An 18,223-nucleotide genomic window follows, 5' to 3' on the forward strand; every position below is an offset into this window, starting at 1 on the left:
AGAGTTATCCTCATGTTTATTTAATCAATAACTGGACTGGACTTATTTTATTTGCTTTCACCAAATACTGAAAGAACTGGATTAGTTCTGTACAGTTTATTTTCCTCTATAAAGTCACAGTTTTCCCTTTTGTTAAAGTTGAATAACATAAGATTTCTGCCATAATTTTCTCACAATTTTCAAACCAAAATCACTTCAAAGATACACCTTGTCATTATTTACATTGTTTTATTTTTCCATGTATCATTTGTGTGTTGGAAAACAGTGTGTTGATTTAAATATCCATATTGTTGGTGAAAAAAATACAAATAATGTTAACTATGAAACTTTCTCAGACTATAATCCCACCATAATTGCCGCATCCCTAAGTGTCCTACTGGTCATTTGTCATATAAACATATTTTTGTCAGGTGACAGGAAAAATCACCACATTGAATCACGGAAATTTCACTCAATGATGCCTCATATGAAATTCCAGACACTCCTCCTCCTCTCCAGCCTATGGAAAAAGGTGGGTTCAAACCCAATAGTGAATCCAAATGTGGCCAGAGCCAGACTTTAGCTTGAACAGAACCAGCGACCATTCCCAAAATGTGAAAACTTTAGTCTGTCCCTCAACAATTTAGTGTGGGTTCTTTTTCAAACCAGAATAATATTTTGAGGCCTTGTAAGAGGTCCAAAACAAGTGTGGTGTCTACTGACCTGAACTAAAAGATTAGAATATTGTATTTACTAGAGGTATGGACTCGAGTCACATGATTCGGACTCGTCAGACTTGAGTCATTACTTTAAGGACTTCTGACTTGATAAAATTTACAAAGACTTACGACTTGACTCAGACTTGAACGCCAATGACTTGCGACTTGAATCGACTTACATCTGTTGACTTGATGATGATTTGAGCATGTTTGATATTTTAGCACAAAAGTGGCACGACATGGACAAAAATCATAAATCATTCTTCGTTCTGGGTTTGATCTTGTACTGCTAAGTGCAGCAGCACTTTGTTTATAATCAAGTTCAGGTGCGATTTCTGCTTGTTTGAGCAAATAAATGAAGATTTAAGAAGCTTTAATTCTGGAATTTATTTATTATCATTGTCATTAAATTGAAGTTGGACAGATGTCTTGATTATGACTTGAAAATTCAAAGTTACGGACTTGGACTTGACTTGGGCTTCCACATCATTGACTTTGGACTTGATTGTCTTTGACTTGGACTTGACTCGAGACGTGACTGGAAAGACTTGTGACTTACAAAGCAGTGACTTGGTCACGCCTCTGGTATTTATGTTTGAAACAAGTCTTTTTCTACAGAGTCAACCCATGAAAAAATGATCTGAGCATATAGACGATCTTTGATGGCTTTCGTGGCTTCAGTCGGCGTTGACAACGTGGCGACGTCACAAACCCGCTACCTTGCCTCCGCTGCTGTTGTAGCAGCACTTTAGCTAGCTTGCCACCATTATAGTTGTAATTTTGAGTAATTACGGCCTTTTGTTAAGGTTGTTCATCTTCCCTGAGCTGTCAACATGATTTCACTTACGGATTCACAAAGTAAGGCTCGTTTTGTGTGCGTTTACTGCTGATTATAGCGTCTAGTAGCCGCATTCAGCTAAAGGTACTGGGCTAAGTTCTCAAACACGATTGGCTGAGAACAACGTGACGTCATCATTTTCAGACTTGAAATGTACTAACATAAGAAAAATACGGTTTTCGTCTACATTGGAACCCGTTCTCAATCTAAATATTCCATTTATAAAGTTCCAGTTTGTCTTTCTGCCTTTTTAACAGAATCTCATATTTACATGTTTAAAGCAATGAAGGATCTGGGGCAGAAATGTTCATGATTTCTTTGTTTCTTGAATTCTACAGAAATTGGGATGGGCTTGACGGGGTTTGGTGTGTTTTTCCTCCTCTTTGGGATGATGCTGTTCTTTGATAAAGCTCTGCTCGCTATAGGAAATGTAAGTTCATTCAACAGGTGTGCCAGAGTCAGTCTGGTGTGCACAAACGTGACATGCTGACATGTGATGTTTTGCATTTGCATATAGATTCTGTTTGTGTCGGGCCTGGCCTTTGTCATCGGCCTGGAGCGCACCTTCAGATTCTTCTTCCAGAGGCACAAAGCAAAAGCCACTAGCTTCTTCCTGGGGGGAGTCTTTGTGGTTCTGATCGGCTGGCCGATCATTGGTGTTGTTCTGGAGATCTATGGTTTCTTCCTTTTATTCAGGTCAGTTCAGACCGACTGCCTCCTCTTTCTGCCCTCCCCATCAATGCTTTTGTCTCACAATGTCCTTTCTGTCTGTGTGTAGGGGATTCTTCCCAGTGGCGGTTGGATTTATCAGACGAGTTCCTGTGCTTGGATCATTGCTGTGCTTACCAGGAATCAGTGCCGTAAGTTTCATGTGAATCTGTGACAAAAACTGATTTGAAGAAAAAAACCTTTGCGTGAATAAGTCATTAAAATAAATCTTACATAACTGGACCATTTTTCTCTGTTGTCTTTCAGCTGGTGGACAAAATTGGTGAGAGCAATGCGATGGTATAGCAAAAAGCTGCTAAAAAAAGGAAATTTCCACTATTTATTTTCGTTTCTGACTGTATATTTTGAACATTGCCACCTCAGAACAGTGAATTGTGTATCTGATCTTTTGCTGACATCATTCAGCCTCTTCTCTTAAACAGATTCAGTATTTGACTGGACTACAATGCCAATGTTTTTTTTTAAATTATTATTTTATGTAAAAGCACCATTGTAAGTACCATTCCTTTGTAATATGAATGAACTGAACTCATGGGACCACTGGACCCTTTCAGAGGAGAGTCCTGAGCTTTTCACAGAACCCAGTTCTCCAGTCGTGTGCCTGGGAGCATTTTTATGTTCCTAAATGACGTGTTGATTAAATTCTGAACCTTGAAATAAATAAGATTTGAGCTAAACTTAACAGAAATGCGAACGGTTGTAAAATAAAAAGAAAAAACAGTTAAATCATTTATAATGTAACGTCTATTGTCAATTTTCTAAGTGCATACTTGCAATAAAGTGTGTCTTTTTACAAATGTGTTTGGTATTTTCTGTTCAAAATATTAGTTTAAGCAAAGAAATTGGAAATTTTCACATCGTTCTTCACTTGAACTAAATGGTTTATTTACACAAATGGAAAATGTATTTCTGCATCCAATAAAAGCAGTAAAAAGTAGCTTGAAGGTAAAAGTTCAGCAAGTAGTTTAGATTTCGTTTAATTGAAATTTTGAGAACAAGCATCGCTGGACAAAAGTTTCCATTTTATCTCCAAGCAGCCAGAGCTTTGTGTTTAAACGGGTTTGGTCAATAATTCTCTTGACTCTGTGAAGGTTTCTAAAAGTACAGCTGAAACTTGAAATATATGGTGCCGAAGTTCATTTATATCAGAAATTCAACATAAAAGGTGAAACTAATACATGAGATAGACTAATTACATGCAGAGACAGACATTTCAGCCTTTGTTATAATTTTGATGATTATAGCTTACAGCTTATGAAAACCCTAAATTCAAATCAAAATAGACAATTAGAATATTGAGAAAAGGTTCAATCAGCTAATGAACCCAGAACACCTGCAGAGGGTTCCTGAGCCTTTAGATGGTCTCTCAGTCTAAGATGAAGTGCTGAAATAAAACACTATTGTGCCATATTCTGATCATTTTGAGTTTTGACTAGGATGTTGCATGCCAGTTGACTTGGTGTCATCTAGTGGTTACATTTAGTAATACGTTTAGAGAGTCTCCTGTAGGATGACGTCCATGAAGGAGACTGGGATAGGGAGTTTGTTGTTGACTTTGTTACATGCTAACCTCTTTCACTCTGAGTCAGTCTTTGTTTTACTTTTTATACTTTACATTCAGGTAAACACCAACTGGCTTCAGTACAGAGTCACTATAAGCCTCTGGTCATTTTGGAGAGGAGTTTATCTGAATGTCGATTCCAACAAGACAAAAAGTTTTTCTTTGGAGCTTTCCCCCTTTGTTTGCGTCAGTCTGGTCTTCAATCAGCCTAAAAGATCTCCACAGTTGAACTCCACTGGCTAGCCTTAGCCACAGTCACTGATGTTAGCCTACAATATCTTGAACGGAACGGCTACCACCTACAAGAATCCTCTTGCAAAGGCTTACATCAAGATGTTGTAGCTGGTCATCTAAGGACTGCCAACTAGCAGAGCCGTTCCGTGATGGTGATATGGCTCACCAAGTGCTAACAGAACAGTTATCACCCAGCCCTCCAGAGATCACCTACCCTGCATTTCCCTCTGCTTGTACTCCCTTTCTGCTCAATCTCCCCTCTCACTAGTGTTCTTCACTTGTAATAAATGGTAACTGCCTTGTTTTTACTCCTAAATTTAAGAGTGTGAGCAGGACAAACAGCTGATTCTAGTCTGTGACAGAAACCAGCGTGTTTACCACGTGAGTGGAGATCAGCTGAGATACAAACCAAAGATCTGCCTTTTGACAAAAAAAAAAAAAACAAGGCTGTGGCAACGGTGGCAGAGGAGTCAAGCGCCTGCCCGATGCCTGCCTTGTTAGTAGAGGGTTGCAGGTTGTTGCAGTTTGAGCAAGACACTCAACCCACCTTGCCTGCTGGTGATTCGTAGGGACCGGTGGCACCTGTGATTGGTATCTTCACCTCTGTCAGTGCACCCCAGGGCAGCTGTGGCTACAACATAGATCATCACCACCAGTGTGTGTGTGTGTGTGTGTGAATGACTGGTTGTATTGTAAAGTGCCTTGGGGGGTCTTAAGACTCTAGAAGGTGCTATATAAATACAGGCCATTTATGTTGTGTGTTAATTATTCACACAGCTTTCAGCTTTTAGTGGAAAGCATCACCACTCTCATACAGCCTTAGGTCATGTGCCACACACACACACACACACACACACACACACACACACACACATGCACACACACACACATGCACACACACACACACCGTCCTGCTGTGAGATCTGCTGCTGATGAGAGGCTCAAAAGTTCAGACGTGTCTCTGTGGTTAACGCTCAGAGACAGATCCAGCAGCAGCTGCCACTCTGTCAGATGTGATGTAATTAAATTACCCATCAGCCTCATGACCGACCCTGTACATCAGACTGGTTTAATTCCTGTAACACAACAGAACGGACCAGCGAAGGTCAGGTAAGTTAAAACATCATAAATACCATTAAACCGCAATACCTCACCTTGATAAGGATTTAACAATTTACTAAATCATCCTAATTTACCAGTGGTGTCTTTGGGATTTGATGAAGCAAAGTGTGATATAATTTAACTTGAGTTTGTAGGTGAATCTAGCACGAGTTAGGAGTAAAACTGGAAAAAGAAGTGGACCTGATCTCCTTAAAGATGCTCAACATACAACATCCTGAAAACTTGATTTTTATTCCATAAATTCAGTTCTTTTGTTTATTTATCTGGGTTTTTCTTACATTGTGCTTTGATTTTTAGAATGATAGCTTATGTGTATATGATAAAGTATCAAACAGAAGTCAGGACTTACCCGAGTCTGGTTTGTTTTATAAATCAACTTGATTACTTAATAAATGTTCACGCAGCTTATTTATTATTACAGAATGTCTCTGAAGGTGTTACTGCTCGTGGTGTCTCTGGTATCTCAGTGCTGCACGGCTCCACAGGTAACAACAAGCTCACTGTGCTTTTTTAAAATGTCACGTCTGGAAATATAAAATTAAAATTATATGTGTATTTTTTAATCTTTCAGAGGAGAAACTGGACTCCTCAGGCAATCCTGTACCTGAAAGGAGCACGTAAGTGCGCCGACCCAGGAGTATTGGTTGAAAATCATCCGATGACACATCAGAGGACAGTAAATAGTGGATGTTGATGTGTTACAGGACACGGCTCGGTGTTGGAGCGACCTAGCAGACGAGAGGCAGACGCAATGCGTTTAGGTGTGTTTTGTTTAATTGTAATTGAGCTTTTATAAATAACTAATATTAATCTGAACTGTGTACATTGGATCTTGAGATGAGTAATTTGAATGGATTAACTTAAAAACTAAAAATAGCACAACACAGCCATCTTTATTCATAACTAGACTCAACCACTTTTATAAAACCCCTTTTTAATGTGAAGTCACCCCGTAGGGAAAAAATGATGAAAAAAATACCCAAAATGAGCTCTGACAAACACAGTAACACTAGTTGTTGTTTTAAACAGTAATTACCAACTCTGATTACCATAAAATAAAAAATACTTACATTTACAGATCTGGTCAAACTACAAACAGCACAAGTACTCTATAAAGTACAAAATAAAATATTTCCAGATTGTATTCAGAAGCTATTCCAGGTCAAAGAAACTCAGTATGAACTAAGGGGAGAAGGACAATTTGTCAGAGAGAAAGTAAGAACAAATGTTAGAAGTCAGAGTTGCACAACAGTATGAGTCAAATTATGGAATCACTTGGACACCGGAATCAGGGCATGTAAAACTTTTAAATCATTTAAAAAAATGTACGTCAAGAAGATGATGTCATACTACCATAATGACCGTATGTGAGCTAGTGTATCTGATAGATGTGAATGAAAATGTAATGTTCTTGCTCAAGTTGTAGTATTTAAATCTCTGTTTTGATCATTATTATTCATTGACTTATGAAGATTACTGGTAGTTTTGTATAGTTCTGTCTTTAGTTCTGGGTATTTTCCCTCTTGCTGAATTATGGTCGTTGTTGCTCAATATATTTCAATTATTATTATCGTAATTATTATTTTTATCTGAGTCTGCCCCCGCGACCCGGACCGGGATAAGCGGAGGAAGACGACGATCTCACTCTCATTTTTATTATTACATTACTTTTATCTTATTATTGTCATTTCTTCTTTTTTTGAGAAGTAATGTGACTGAGTAAATAGGGTAGGCATAAAATGCTAGGCTTCAGCCTACACGTTTTTAGTTACTATAATTGAGATTCTGTATTACTGAGTTCTTTCTTTTCCTTTTAAATGACCAAAATAAATAAATAAATAAACTCAGTTTTCCTCCTCAGTGACTCACAATCAGACCAGTGATGGACGGAGATGGCTTGCTGCTTGTTTCCTTGTGTTGGAGCTCCTGCAGCGGGCTGTGGAGGAAGGTGAAGCCATCAAACTCACATCTCCTCTGGCTGCTCATAATTTGAGGAGGTTGTAAACACGTGTTTCTTTTCCTCCATCAGGTGGAGGCAGCGAACCCAAAGTCACCAGAACCTATGCCTACAATAACTCTTCTCTAGTAGAGTGATCCTCTCTCTATGTGTTTGCTGCTGTGTTAATGTATTCCCATAAATATTCAGGAAGCTGTTATGTGTCTATCAGTGTGAAACTTGAGTTTATTCTGACTTATTTCAAATAAAAGCTGCATGAAAAACTCACATCGGTCTCTCGTTTACACCAATTAGTGATTTCAGCCAGCACCAGTGTTCACTGGCATCACCACTGAAGTCATGACTGGTCAAATAAAGAGAAGGTAGCTATGATTTAAGTGACATCTCATCCCTTTGCAGCTGTCATTCAGGCACACGAATAGTCACAGATTTGCTAAATACCCCTGAATACCTGAGTCCATGCATCAGTAAATGTGTTTATTTCATTTCAGAGCATTCATCACTGGTGGAAACGAGCAGTCTTAGAGCTTCTGAGTCTGAAAAAAAAAATCACTTTTTGTCTTTTCTTTAACAAACTGACAACTACAGTCAAATCTGAGGGATTAAAAACCCATCACAGTGAGTCAACACAGGTGGGGCGGAGACACCCATCCTGCGGTTGTTCAGATGTCCCGCAGGTTCCTCTGGATGTCCCACAGCGTGCTGGCACTGGCCTGCAGCTGGGCCACTTCGTCATCAGTCAGGGTCATGTTGATGACACTGGCCACGCCCCCATTGTTCAGCACACAGGGCAGACTCAGGTACACCTCGTCACTGATCCCATACATGCCCTGTTGGTGGAGAAGCGCACAAAGACCAATCCCAGAGGAGATTGGAAAATGAAAATGTTAATTTTTATAAGGATGAACAACAGCTGCTTTATTTTGAAAGTTTCTTGATTTATCATCACAGCAGGGGCGGTTTTAGGTAATAAACCTTAAGCATAAAACCTTTATTTATAAAACACAATGGTCAAATTTTTAATGACTTTATTTTCCTCGAACCTGTCGGCCTTTCTGTTTCATTGAAGTGAGGACCTGAGAATAAGAGCAAGAAAAGGAGATCTGGTGGTACCTTCACCATGGTGGAGATAGGATGAATTCTGTTCATGTTCCTCATGAGACTCTCTGTCAGGTCAGCCACGCTTAGCCCAATGGCCCAGTTGGTGTAGCCCTTCAGTTTGATGACCTCGTAGGCACTAAGCAAACAGAACACACAGCTCAGATACTAAAACTGAAACCTGAGGGTCAAACAGAGCAGATTCCCACAGCCTCAACAGCTGTGTGACAATGAAAAATGAGAATATTTCACTTTTATTTCCCTGAAATAACATTTTAATATGAAACTGTGTTCCAAAAGGCCAGAAGAAGCTCCTCCGGTCTACCTACCTGTCCACCACCATCTTGTGAGTCTGTTTCCAGTTCTCCTCATCAAAGTCGGTGCCGATGTTTGGGTTTAAGGTCTGCAGGTTGACTCCAGCCACGTTGGTTCCACTCCACACAGGAACTAAGTCATACAACATATACAAATACAGCTCACATGGTCACACTACACAACGATGACAGGGTTCGTCTGCTTTCACCCGTAGAGGAAATCCACCAATCCTCACCACTTGTGTCTCCGTGTTCCCCAAGGATCCACCCGTTGAAGCTGCTGGAGTGGATCCCAAGTTTGTCGGCCATCAGGAAGCGGAAGCGAGCAGAGTCCAAGTTGGTGCCGCTGCCGATGACTCGATGTTTGGGAAGGCCGCTCAGTTTCCAGGTGACATAGGTCAGAACATCCACTGTGAGTGAGAGGTCAGCAGCATCAACGATGAGTACTGAATATCTTTTGCGTGTGTGTGTGTGTGTGTGTGAGTGTGTGTGTGTGTGTGTGAGTGTGTGTGTGTGTGTGTGTGTGTGTGTGTGTGTGTGTGTGTGTGTGTGTGTGTGTGTGTGTGTGTGTGTGTGTGTGTGTGTGTGTGTGTGTGTGAGAGAGAGAGAAATGAAGATGAGTGTGAGAATGAAAACAGAGAGGCACCTGGGTTGGAGACAACAATGATGATGCAGTCGGGGCTGTATCGAACTATCTGAGGGACGATGTGCTTAAATATGTTGACGTTCCGCTGGACGAGGTTGAGCCTGCTCTCCCCCTCCTGCTGACGGACTCCAGCCGTCACAACGACAATACGGGAGTTGGCTGTGACCGAGTAGTCTGAGAAAGGAGAAGTGGAGGTCAGCACGGGTACCAAGAGTGGTCTTGATGCAGGGCCAAAAGGCATCTGCAGATGAAACCATTAGATTCTGGTCAGAGAATGTTCAGAAAGTTTGATGCTTCTGAATTTATACTTTAAAAGCTTTTCGACATCTTTATATTTTTAACAGGGGTGGGAATTTAACGTGATGACCTATTAGTAAACATCATGCTTTAAAGCAAACGAACGCTTGAGCCTGAGCAAACCCCTATTGGGGGACGAAAAAGTTTAGCATCAAAGTTTATGCCAATAAATATCAGCAAGCTGTAGCTCTGCAGAGCCTGGGCTACAAGACCATACAAACCTTTTTATGTGCTCCAAACAAAACAAAACTACAATTAAATAAATCACAACAATTCACTCTTCATGAAGAAAAAAAATCAACCTTTCACTGATATTCTTTGTAGTTGGTAGAAAGCAGGCAGTAACCCTCAGACCTTTCCCTGAACTCTACACTACACATCTCTCTCTCTCTCTCTCTCTCTCTTATATACATATATATATGTATTTGTAAATATATATATATACATTTATATATACATATGTATATATATATATGTATATATACACATATACATATATGTATATATACATACATACATACATACATATATATATATATATATACATACATGTATATATACATACATACATACATACATACATACACATATATACATATATATATATACATTTATATGTATATGTATATATGTATATGTATATATACATATATATATATATATATATATATATATATATATATATATATATATATATATATATATATATATATATATATATCAAGATTAGTTAATTTCAAAGCCTCTGTTTAGTAGAAAATATTTTTACATTTTTAAAGTGAGGGTCAAGGCCTGGCTGGAGACATATTTCATACACACTTCCTGTTAGGAAAACACTTTTGAAAGAGGCGTCGCCTGGCGGACCGAGAGAGCGGCACTAACATTATTGTTATGTGATATGAGCTTGTGGATGCTGAGAAGCTTCCCTTTTTCCCAGATGGGTTGGTTCTTCTTGATTTTGTTAGATTACAATCACTTTTTGTGTTTATTTTCAATTTTCTTTACACTGATTAGGGTATATTTTTTGTTAGTTTGTTTTGTTTTATTTGTTTTATGTACATTGTGCTGCACGACTCTGCCCCCTACTGATGTAAAATGTATATTACAAGTTCCTTGGTTGGGTATTCTTAGCCTTTAGAGGAAATATGTTATGCAGGATCCAACTTTTGCATCGATTTGACACAATGTTTGCCGGTATCAGACCTGTTTTGTTTATGTCCCTTTATGCCTCGTTTGCTCTGGTGAGCCATGAGTTCTCTCATGTCTCAAGAGGAGGGACGGTTGGTAACGATTTTCCTACACACACGCGCTCACCTGTGTGCCTCTGTTATAAGATAAGTTAATAGAACACATTGTGAATGAGGTTATGGCTGGATGTTTGAGTCCTTGAATTTGAGCTGAAAGAATCTTTGTTAGTACAACTGAAAATAACTGGAGTCCAGAGCGACAGAGAAAATACTTAAAATTTTGGATGATAAGAATTTTTGCTGAAAACAAGTCAAAATCAACAGTGATCTCCCAGAATTTACTTGTTCTTTTTCGCCCACAGGTTGTGAAACCAGGAAATTGGGTTCTGATGAAGGTGCTGGAACAAGACAATAGGGCAGCCAGAGGTGAGATGGTCCATTCGATGTACTCCTCACCACTCCTACTGCTGTGAAGATTGTTGAGAGGCCATCTTGGAATCATCTGTCCCACTGCAAGCGTATCTACGTCAATTAACTGCTTTTAGAGCACAACAAAGTCCGGCTGCAAAGGGGTGCGTTACCTTTAGGGTCCCACGTCTCAACCCCAGGGAAGATAAAGATAAAGATGAAGACGAAGATCTGCTTCAAGCTTGCTGGCTTCACCACATTGTTGATGTTGGTGCACGTTTATGGCTCTGCGCTTGGGCCGCCTCTCAGCACCTGATGGAATGACTGGGTCAGCAGCATCTGAGGGGGTACTAGAACTGGAACTGAAACGACGGATCGGGGCTCCCCCCTGACCGCACACCTACATGACAATGTGACCTGCACCCACCTCGGCTGAAGACCCCCTGGATGCAACTACGACAGGACACAGCGAAGAATAGACGCTGGAAAAGGATAACTGCTTCAATCACCTGTACCCAATCTCCAACCTGGTTCCACGGTCAAAGGATCAAAAGGACTTTCCGGAGACAAGATCAGCTCCCTGACAATTGGACAACCATCTCAACACGCCACGGAAGGACCCTGACGTCTTCCTATTGAGAAGTTGAACTGTAAGCTCTCACATCCTGATCTCCATTCTTGCATTCTGGATCTGTACTTCAAGGAACTCACCAACGTGAGACTGAAACCATCCTGATCAACTGAAGAGGACTCTAACCTTCCAAACTATTCTCCAACCGGGACTCTCAGTCTACGGACAAGCCCTTTGATGAAGAACCCTTGACTAGCCTCAGCTTCTGCCATAGTTAGAGCTGCATAAATTCATATTACACGTTCATTTTCCCTCATTCACAGAAAGAGTTGTCTGCAACTTGAAGCTTTAAATGAAATTCATTTGATGTTTCAATAAACTCTATCGATGTTTTCTGTATTTTATATGGTTTTGCTAACCCTTCCCAATCTTTTTACAGGAACTGCTATAAATTGTAGAACAGTTGCATTACAGTAAATTCACTTAAATATGTATGAAATAGCTTTTCTTAAGTTTATGTTGGTGTTGAGCTAACTGATCTCCATTATCTCACTTGTATCTCTGTAAACTGCTGTTTGATGTTATTGTCAGTTGTGTTGCCTTATCGTGTTTTATTATTTTATTTGTTCTTCATAATTTTACTTATTTGCTCTTTGCTTGTTGCTTTCTTTTAGTTTGGTTATCCTATTCGGATAAACAGGAGGGATTATGTTATGGAAATGTTATATTTCATCATTTTAATCCTATTAACAAATGTCTTACCTTATGCCTGAAAGCATTCCCACATACACACAGATTCTTGTTACCTTGTAACTTCCCATACACACCCACACTCTCTCTCTCACACATGACCTCACACACACACACACACACACACACACACACACACACACACACACACACACACACACACACACACACACACACACACACACACGCGCGCGCGCGTGCACACACACACACACACACACACACACACACACACACCTCTGTTCCTTTCTTATCTTTTGTTATAAATAAACATCGTGAGCAGAACCTCGGGGCATTTGCCTCGTGCTTTTGCCACATTTAAGTTATTTAGGATTCTTTACAAATTTTAAAGGTGTTGCATCCAGCAATGGTCAGTTTAGACACTGTTTGACCTTTCACCATCTATTCAACATCTGGTCAGAAAGGAGACACAAAATTGCTTGTGTTCCCTTAAAATGAGTCTGCCTTCACACCAGCTGGGATTCACAAGTCTGAAAAATAAACAATAACTTTCTTTCCCCAAGGTCCCATCTGTCTGCCTCCAGAAGAAAGAAGAACACCAGCTCGAATCAGTTGCTAAATTCAAGAATGATTTCCTAAATCAATATGAACTTCTTCCATGACTTATAATCTAGATAATCATTAAATAAACATTTGCGGGGGATAGGAAGAGGCTGAACAGACTGATCCGCAGGGCCAGTTCTGTTCTAGGATGCCCCCTGGACCCTGTGGAGGTGGTGAGTGACAGGAGAATGACAGCTAAACTGTCATCCATGTTGGATAATATCTCTCATCCCATGCAGGTGACTTTGACAGCTATGAGCAGCTCTTTTAGTGGGAGACTGCGGCACCCAAGGTGTGGGACAGAGAGATTCCGTAGGTCTTTCCTCCCCACTGCTGTCAGACTTTACAACAAATCTGTCGGTTGAAGTGTACTCTGTATTTCTAGCTGTATCTAGTATGGTTATTATTTATTACTTTTTAACCCACTCTTAAGGTATAAACTGTCTATTGTATTGAATTTATTTTATCTCATTGCGGTCGGTTTTATTGTATTGTATTTTAATGTTTTTCTCCCTCTTCAGCATAACTTTTACTTTTACTTTGCTTGGCTGTAAACGAAACAAATTTCCCACTTGTGGGACTAATAAAGGTCATCTTATCTTATCTTATCTTATCTTATTTGTTTATTACTACTTATAATAATTATAGTATAATGAAATGCTTCATTAATCTGTGCACACTGAATGGATGTTATTATTATGTGTGTCTACTAGAACCTGCCATGTGTTCAACATGTTTTGACGACAAGGTCCTCACACCTGCATCCACACAATAACAAGTACGGTTAAGTTAGACTACAACACATAACTTGTTTTTTTTATACCAGTCAGGACATCCAATATCAAAGAGGGCGTTTTCTGAGTTGTCTTGGTAAAACATCTCCAAACTTGTCAGCCTCTGATTGGCTGTGCAAATCTTAACATCAATTCCATAAAACTAGATCATCTTGAGTGATTTGTGAGTTCTAGAGAAAGCTTCAGACCAGCCATCTGTAGCCAAACCTCTTTAACCATCAAAGATTTTGACACATCGTCAAAACCACCTGCAAATCTGACACAGCAGACAGTTCCTGCAGAAACAAGCTGATATTGTTCAACTCCTTAAGAGTTATTCCTGAGACACAAGCTGATCCCAACCTGTGCTGCCTGGTGACAGCTCTGGACTGGAGAAGTCTGTGCTTGTGGTCAATCTACTGGACCCGCTGGGTGTCCAGAGGTCATCCGACCTCTCTGACCTCCGGATCGGTGACGAGGGTCATCAAAAGGGTGAGGCAGAACACAGAGAGATTGCGTCTGATGTGCTTCTAACGATAACAACTTCATAGCTTAAGCAATCCAAATTCTTTTTCATCAGGAGAGGTCGCTTTCCGAGATTAGGAAGTTCTGACCAATAACACATTGACACATAGCTTCATCCAATCACAGAAAATGTTTAGTTCACTTATCATGTTATAATTGTAATAAAATAATTTCTTACTTTTATAAACCTGACTCTTTTCTGAATCAAAACGAAGTGTGTATAATTACTTAATAAAGCAAAATCCTAAAATCTTCTGATATTTACAATAAAGATCAAGTAAGGTAATATTGTATATTTATACAGAATATCAAATAAATAATACATTTGCCTCTGCCACAAAGAATATGACTGAGCATAAACTGTGTTTCTGAGAAATAGCCTCACCTTTGTCTGCAACTATTTTAGGGGTTTTGAGGAAAAGGCTGCCATGGAGCAGGTCCATCATCTCTCCTTTCAGCTTGTCCTCCACCACATCCACTAGAGCCAGTTCATCAGCCAGCTCCTACAAACATAACAGACCTCAGATCAACATGACTGCTTCCTGTAAACTAAATCAATTGTGATTACAGTAAATAGGGATGCTTAGATGTACATATTTCTCCATTTAAAGCAGCAATCCAGAGCTTTCCCCTTTCAGGAATTAGATGCGATTTTCTTTAGAAATCTGTAAAAGTGGTAGTCTTACCCTACTGTGTGTATGCAATTCGTCATTTTTTCTAAGCCTGCTCCTTGTCTCGTAGAGCCCATTGAAGCTGGAGTTGGAGTTGTGTTCCACCCAGCGTTAGCCAGTAGCGTAGGACATGCGGTTATGTACAGGTGTCAAACAGAGCGGGCAAGCGAGTGTTTGCGGAGGGAGACTGGTACAGAGTAGCTTCCAGCCGTAATCACAGAGGTATGGAGAAGGGCTTAAGGTGCAATACCTTTTCCTGCCTCTAGATGGTGCCCTCTGAGTAAAAAACTTTTTCTTGACATTTCAACTATAATCTCATCCCTTCCCTCTTATAATTTTTATCTATTAAGATGTAAATAAAATCTTAGCATAAGGCTGGTCATACACTTATAGAGTGAAACTGGTCCAAATTTAGTCCAAAAGTGAAAGCCTTGCATAAGCCTGGATTGGTAAGAGAGGTTTTTAGTTTCCTGCATCCCACTGTGCAAACCTTTCACACCCGTCAGAGTGTTTACATACAGCTGTCAGGTTTTCAGATGAGAGGATGTGACTGAGCGATGTTTACCTCCTTCCTGTATTAGATTATGATTATCATTCATCAGTCAGCTCTGATGTAATAAGCTCATGGGCTGGACGCCAGTTGATGATGCCTGCTGGACTTTACTCAGATTTTATCGTGCAACTACTTCCACTCTGCTGCACATGCAGGATGCACCAGTAAAAGTGTGTAAATGTTCTATTTTCATGACATTTTCTAGTTTTTCTCGTGTGGACATTAAGGAGATAAGATCAAGATGCCAAGAGATCAGTAATCTGGAGTCAGTCTGGGAGGATCCTGGGTATTACCACATACTGTGACAGCAGCAGGCAGGATAGAGGGGATCTTACCCTGAGCAGGATGCTAACAGCACAGGCCATGCCAACCTGACCCACACCCACAACTGTCACTTTATTCCTGGGGGGCTCAGGAGGACCACTGGCCAGTGGGGTGATCAGTTTCTGCAGGACCGAAGTCATTCTCAACGCTGTAAGGAAATGGAGGTACTGGTTAGAACATTAAAAAATTAAAGAAAGCAATCAAAACAGTCCTGCCTGCAGCCTTGCATGATCAAACTTCATAGATACTACAAACTGGTAGGTAGTAGGATCAAAAGTAAACCTGGCAGCGATCACACTGACAGAGCTCCATTCCACACTAGCTATCAGCAGAGTTCACCTTGAAATGACACGGCAGCCACACACAAGAACAGCAGCAATACTTGCTTTGTTCGACGAAGGTCCGAGCTGCAAGGTATAAATACCACCATGTAATCAGCATGGTGAACTAATGGTGCGGTTCTCAGAGCTGCGTCCCCCCCTGCATCCACAACACCTCCCACACTTTCAGCGATGTGCAGGTTTCAGCTGCAGCAGCAGAGAGGACACGTGACTCCGAGCAATGAGATCCACTTGCCTCCTCTCTGAGGAGGATGGAGGTCTGTAATCGGATGTCAGACTCCACTCACCGCCTGTTAAAGGAGTTACTGTAATCCTTCACCTCCATCTGCTGCACCTGCGCTACAAACCAACATCAATCTAACTCCAAACCCCTAAATAAGAACCACTTAGATGACTTACAAAAGGAATTACAGGAAACGAAAATATTAACATTTAAATGGAGAAGCGTTTCATTCATCAGAACACAATTTTCTTTTTTCCATCTTAGAAATATCCAATATAAACATATTAAAAAATATCTGTAAAATAAAAATATTCTCACACATAAGAATGACTGAAAACATTTGTTTTATTATAACATCTGGACTACATGCGACGTCCTTTCCTGTCAAAGTGCTCTAAAACAAGTTTTCATTGGTTCAGGGTGTGTTCAGGTGGTGTGTGTGTGAAAAGTATCAGTTAACACCTCGCATAAATAAACCAGTCGTGCCCTTTTGAATAAGATAAAGTAAAATATTGGTTAAGCTTTTTCTCCAAATGCACAACCAGTGAAGAGAGAACAAAGGAAACAAGAGTGAGAATGCCAAAAACAAGGTCCACCTAGAAGTGTCAGATGACTCAAATCTATAGCGTCAACACATTTTTGTTCACCTTGAGTGAAGCTGGCTGTCTCTTCTTCCAAAGCTCCAGAAGGTCTTGGTGCCGTCTGCGTGCACGTCTTCCAGCTGGGTCACCAACCTACTGGATTTAATGAACTAAGCTGCTCCATCTCCCTCAAAGCCTCGGCTGGGAAATCCACAAATTCCCCCGTTCATAACCAGCTGAAAAATAGTAAAGTTAGAGTTAAATATATAGTCAGCTGTGAGTATGGATGCAGTTTTGACTTGTGTGTGTGTGTGTGTGTGTGTGTGTGTGTGTGTGTGTGGTGTCACAACCGTCATGAGGACCAGGGGCGTCTTTACAGTTGAAAAGATGGTGCAAAACTACAGCCGGGAGGCTCTTTTATGCAACGTCAGGCGTGCAGAGCTGTCAAGTACACAAGTGGCAGGAATGGCCAATCACACGTTAGCAAGTGTCAGCAGAGCCAATGGCTGAGCTTATGGGCGGTTCTAATGGGAAACAGGCTTTTACTCAAGCAATTGTTTTCCACTTGGTTAGTGCTCAACCAGTGACTATTTGATATAGAGTAATATTTGTTTTGGATGATTGATATGACCCAGCTCGTGGGATCGTAACACAAGGAGGAGGTTTGGACACACTGTGGGAGATAAGAGTATTTTTCACTTTAAAATCACCCTCCAAAGGGCCTCAGCAGCTGCCACACAGGCAGAGACTCTCTGATCAGTCTCATCTCATCTGCACTTACACCAAACAGCCTTTTGTGCGTCACCCATAGGTCATGGCTACACAAAGCCAGACAAATAAGTGACAGAGGGGCGTGGGCATTGACATCCAAAGCAGCCAATCAGCTGGTTACACTGGCACAGCAAAATTAGATTGTCAGATGGGTGCATGGTCTCTCATTTCAGGAGAAAAGTGCAGGGGACAAAAACTGACTATGGAAAAAAAAGGGGGAAGTCAGAAACACTTCTGGAGAGGGGATAAACCACTTAACCACATCTGTCTTAAATGTGATCTGTTAAATCTGTTTTTTTTTCTCCTCAGAAGAAGCTACAATGGTGTTCTGCTGAGCTGTGGTGCCCTCATGCAGTGGCGGTTTTACCATTAGGCATTTGTCGGCGGCCGCCTAGGGCCCCCTTGTGTTGGGGGCCCCCTAGCCCTGACCGCCGGTGTCGGTACAGGATCTGCTCGGGTGCAAGATCGACTCGGGGTCCTTCGACTG

General features: G+C 40.7%; 3 protein-coding genes across 6 annotated transcripts; 2 read left to right on the forward strand and 1 right to left on the reverse strand.

Moving 5' to 3' along the window:
• The first annotated feature begins 1,392 nt into the window (after positions 1-1,392).
• golt1bb (golgi transport 1Bb) lies at positions 1,393-3,264 on the forward strand. Its single transcript, XM_015964012.3, has 5 exons — positions 1,393-1,556; positions 1,875-1,966; positions 2,054-2,232; positions 2,315-2,396; positions 2,512-3,264. The coding sequence occupies exons 1-5, from the start codon at positions 1,532-1,534 to the stop codon at positions 2,548-2,550; spliced, it is 417 nt and encodes a 138-aa protein (XP_015819498.1). The 5' UTR covers positions 1,393-1,531; the 3' UTR covers positions 2,551-3,264.
• Positions 3,265-5,016: 1,752 nt separating this feature from the next.
• Positions 5,017-7,506, forward strand: LOC107388470 (spexin prohormone 1-like). Its single transcript, XM_015964017.3, has 6 exons — positions 5,017-5,170; positions 5,604-5,667; positions 5,754-5,799; positions 5,887-5,943; positions 7,044-7,130; positions 7,212-7,506. Exons 1-6 carry the CDS (start codon positions 5,103-5,105, stop codon positions 7,274-7,276), a joined length of 387 nt encoding a protein of 128 aa, XP_015819503.2. The 5' UTR covers positions 5,017-5,102; the 3' UTR covers positions 7,277-7,506.
• Positions 7,507-7,601: 95 nt separating this feature from the next.
• ldhbb (lactate dehydrogenase Bb) lies at positions 7,602-17,369 on the reverse strand. 4 transcript variants are annotated; one of them, XM_015964015.2, is made up of 9 exons: positions 17,316-17,369; positions 17,032-17,201; positions 15,832-15,968; positions 14,658-14,775; positions 9,198-9,371; positions 8,788-8,961; positions 8,567-8,684; positions 8,253-8,376; positions 7,602-7,969 (listed from the first exon to the last, which is right to left on the reverse strand). In XM_015964015.2, exons 3-9 carry the CDS (start codon positions 15,958-15,960, stop codon positions 7,802-7,804), a joined length of 1,005 nt encoding a protein of 334 aa, XP_015819501.1. In that variant the 5' UTR covers positions 15,961-15,968; positions 17,032-17,201; positions 17,316-17,369; the 3' UTR covers positions 7,602-7,801. The 4 variants fall into 4 exon arrangements, with proteins under 4 accessions (XP_015819501.1, XP_015819502.1, XP_015819500.1 ...); XM_015964016.3 differs by lacking the exon at positions 17,316-17,369 and having other exon boundaries at positions 17,032-17,245; XM_015964014.3 differs by lacking the exons at positions 17,032-17,201; positions 17,316-17,369 and adding an exon at positions 16,207-16,686.
• Positions 17,370-18,223: the final 854 nt, after the last annotated feature.

This window comes from Nothobranchius furzeri, chromosome 4 (genome assembly GCF_043380555.1).
Source record: "Nothobranchius furzeri strain GRZ-AD chromosome 4, NfurGRZ-RIMD1, whole genome shotgun sequence".
Classification (NCBI taxonomy): domain Eukaryota; kingdom Metazoa; phylum Chordata; class Actinopteri; order Cyprinodontiformes; family Nothobranchiidae; genus Nothobranchius; species Nothobranchius furzeri.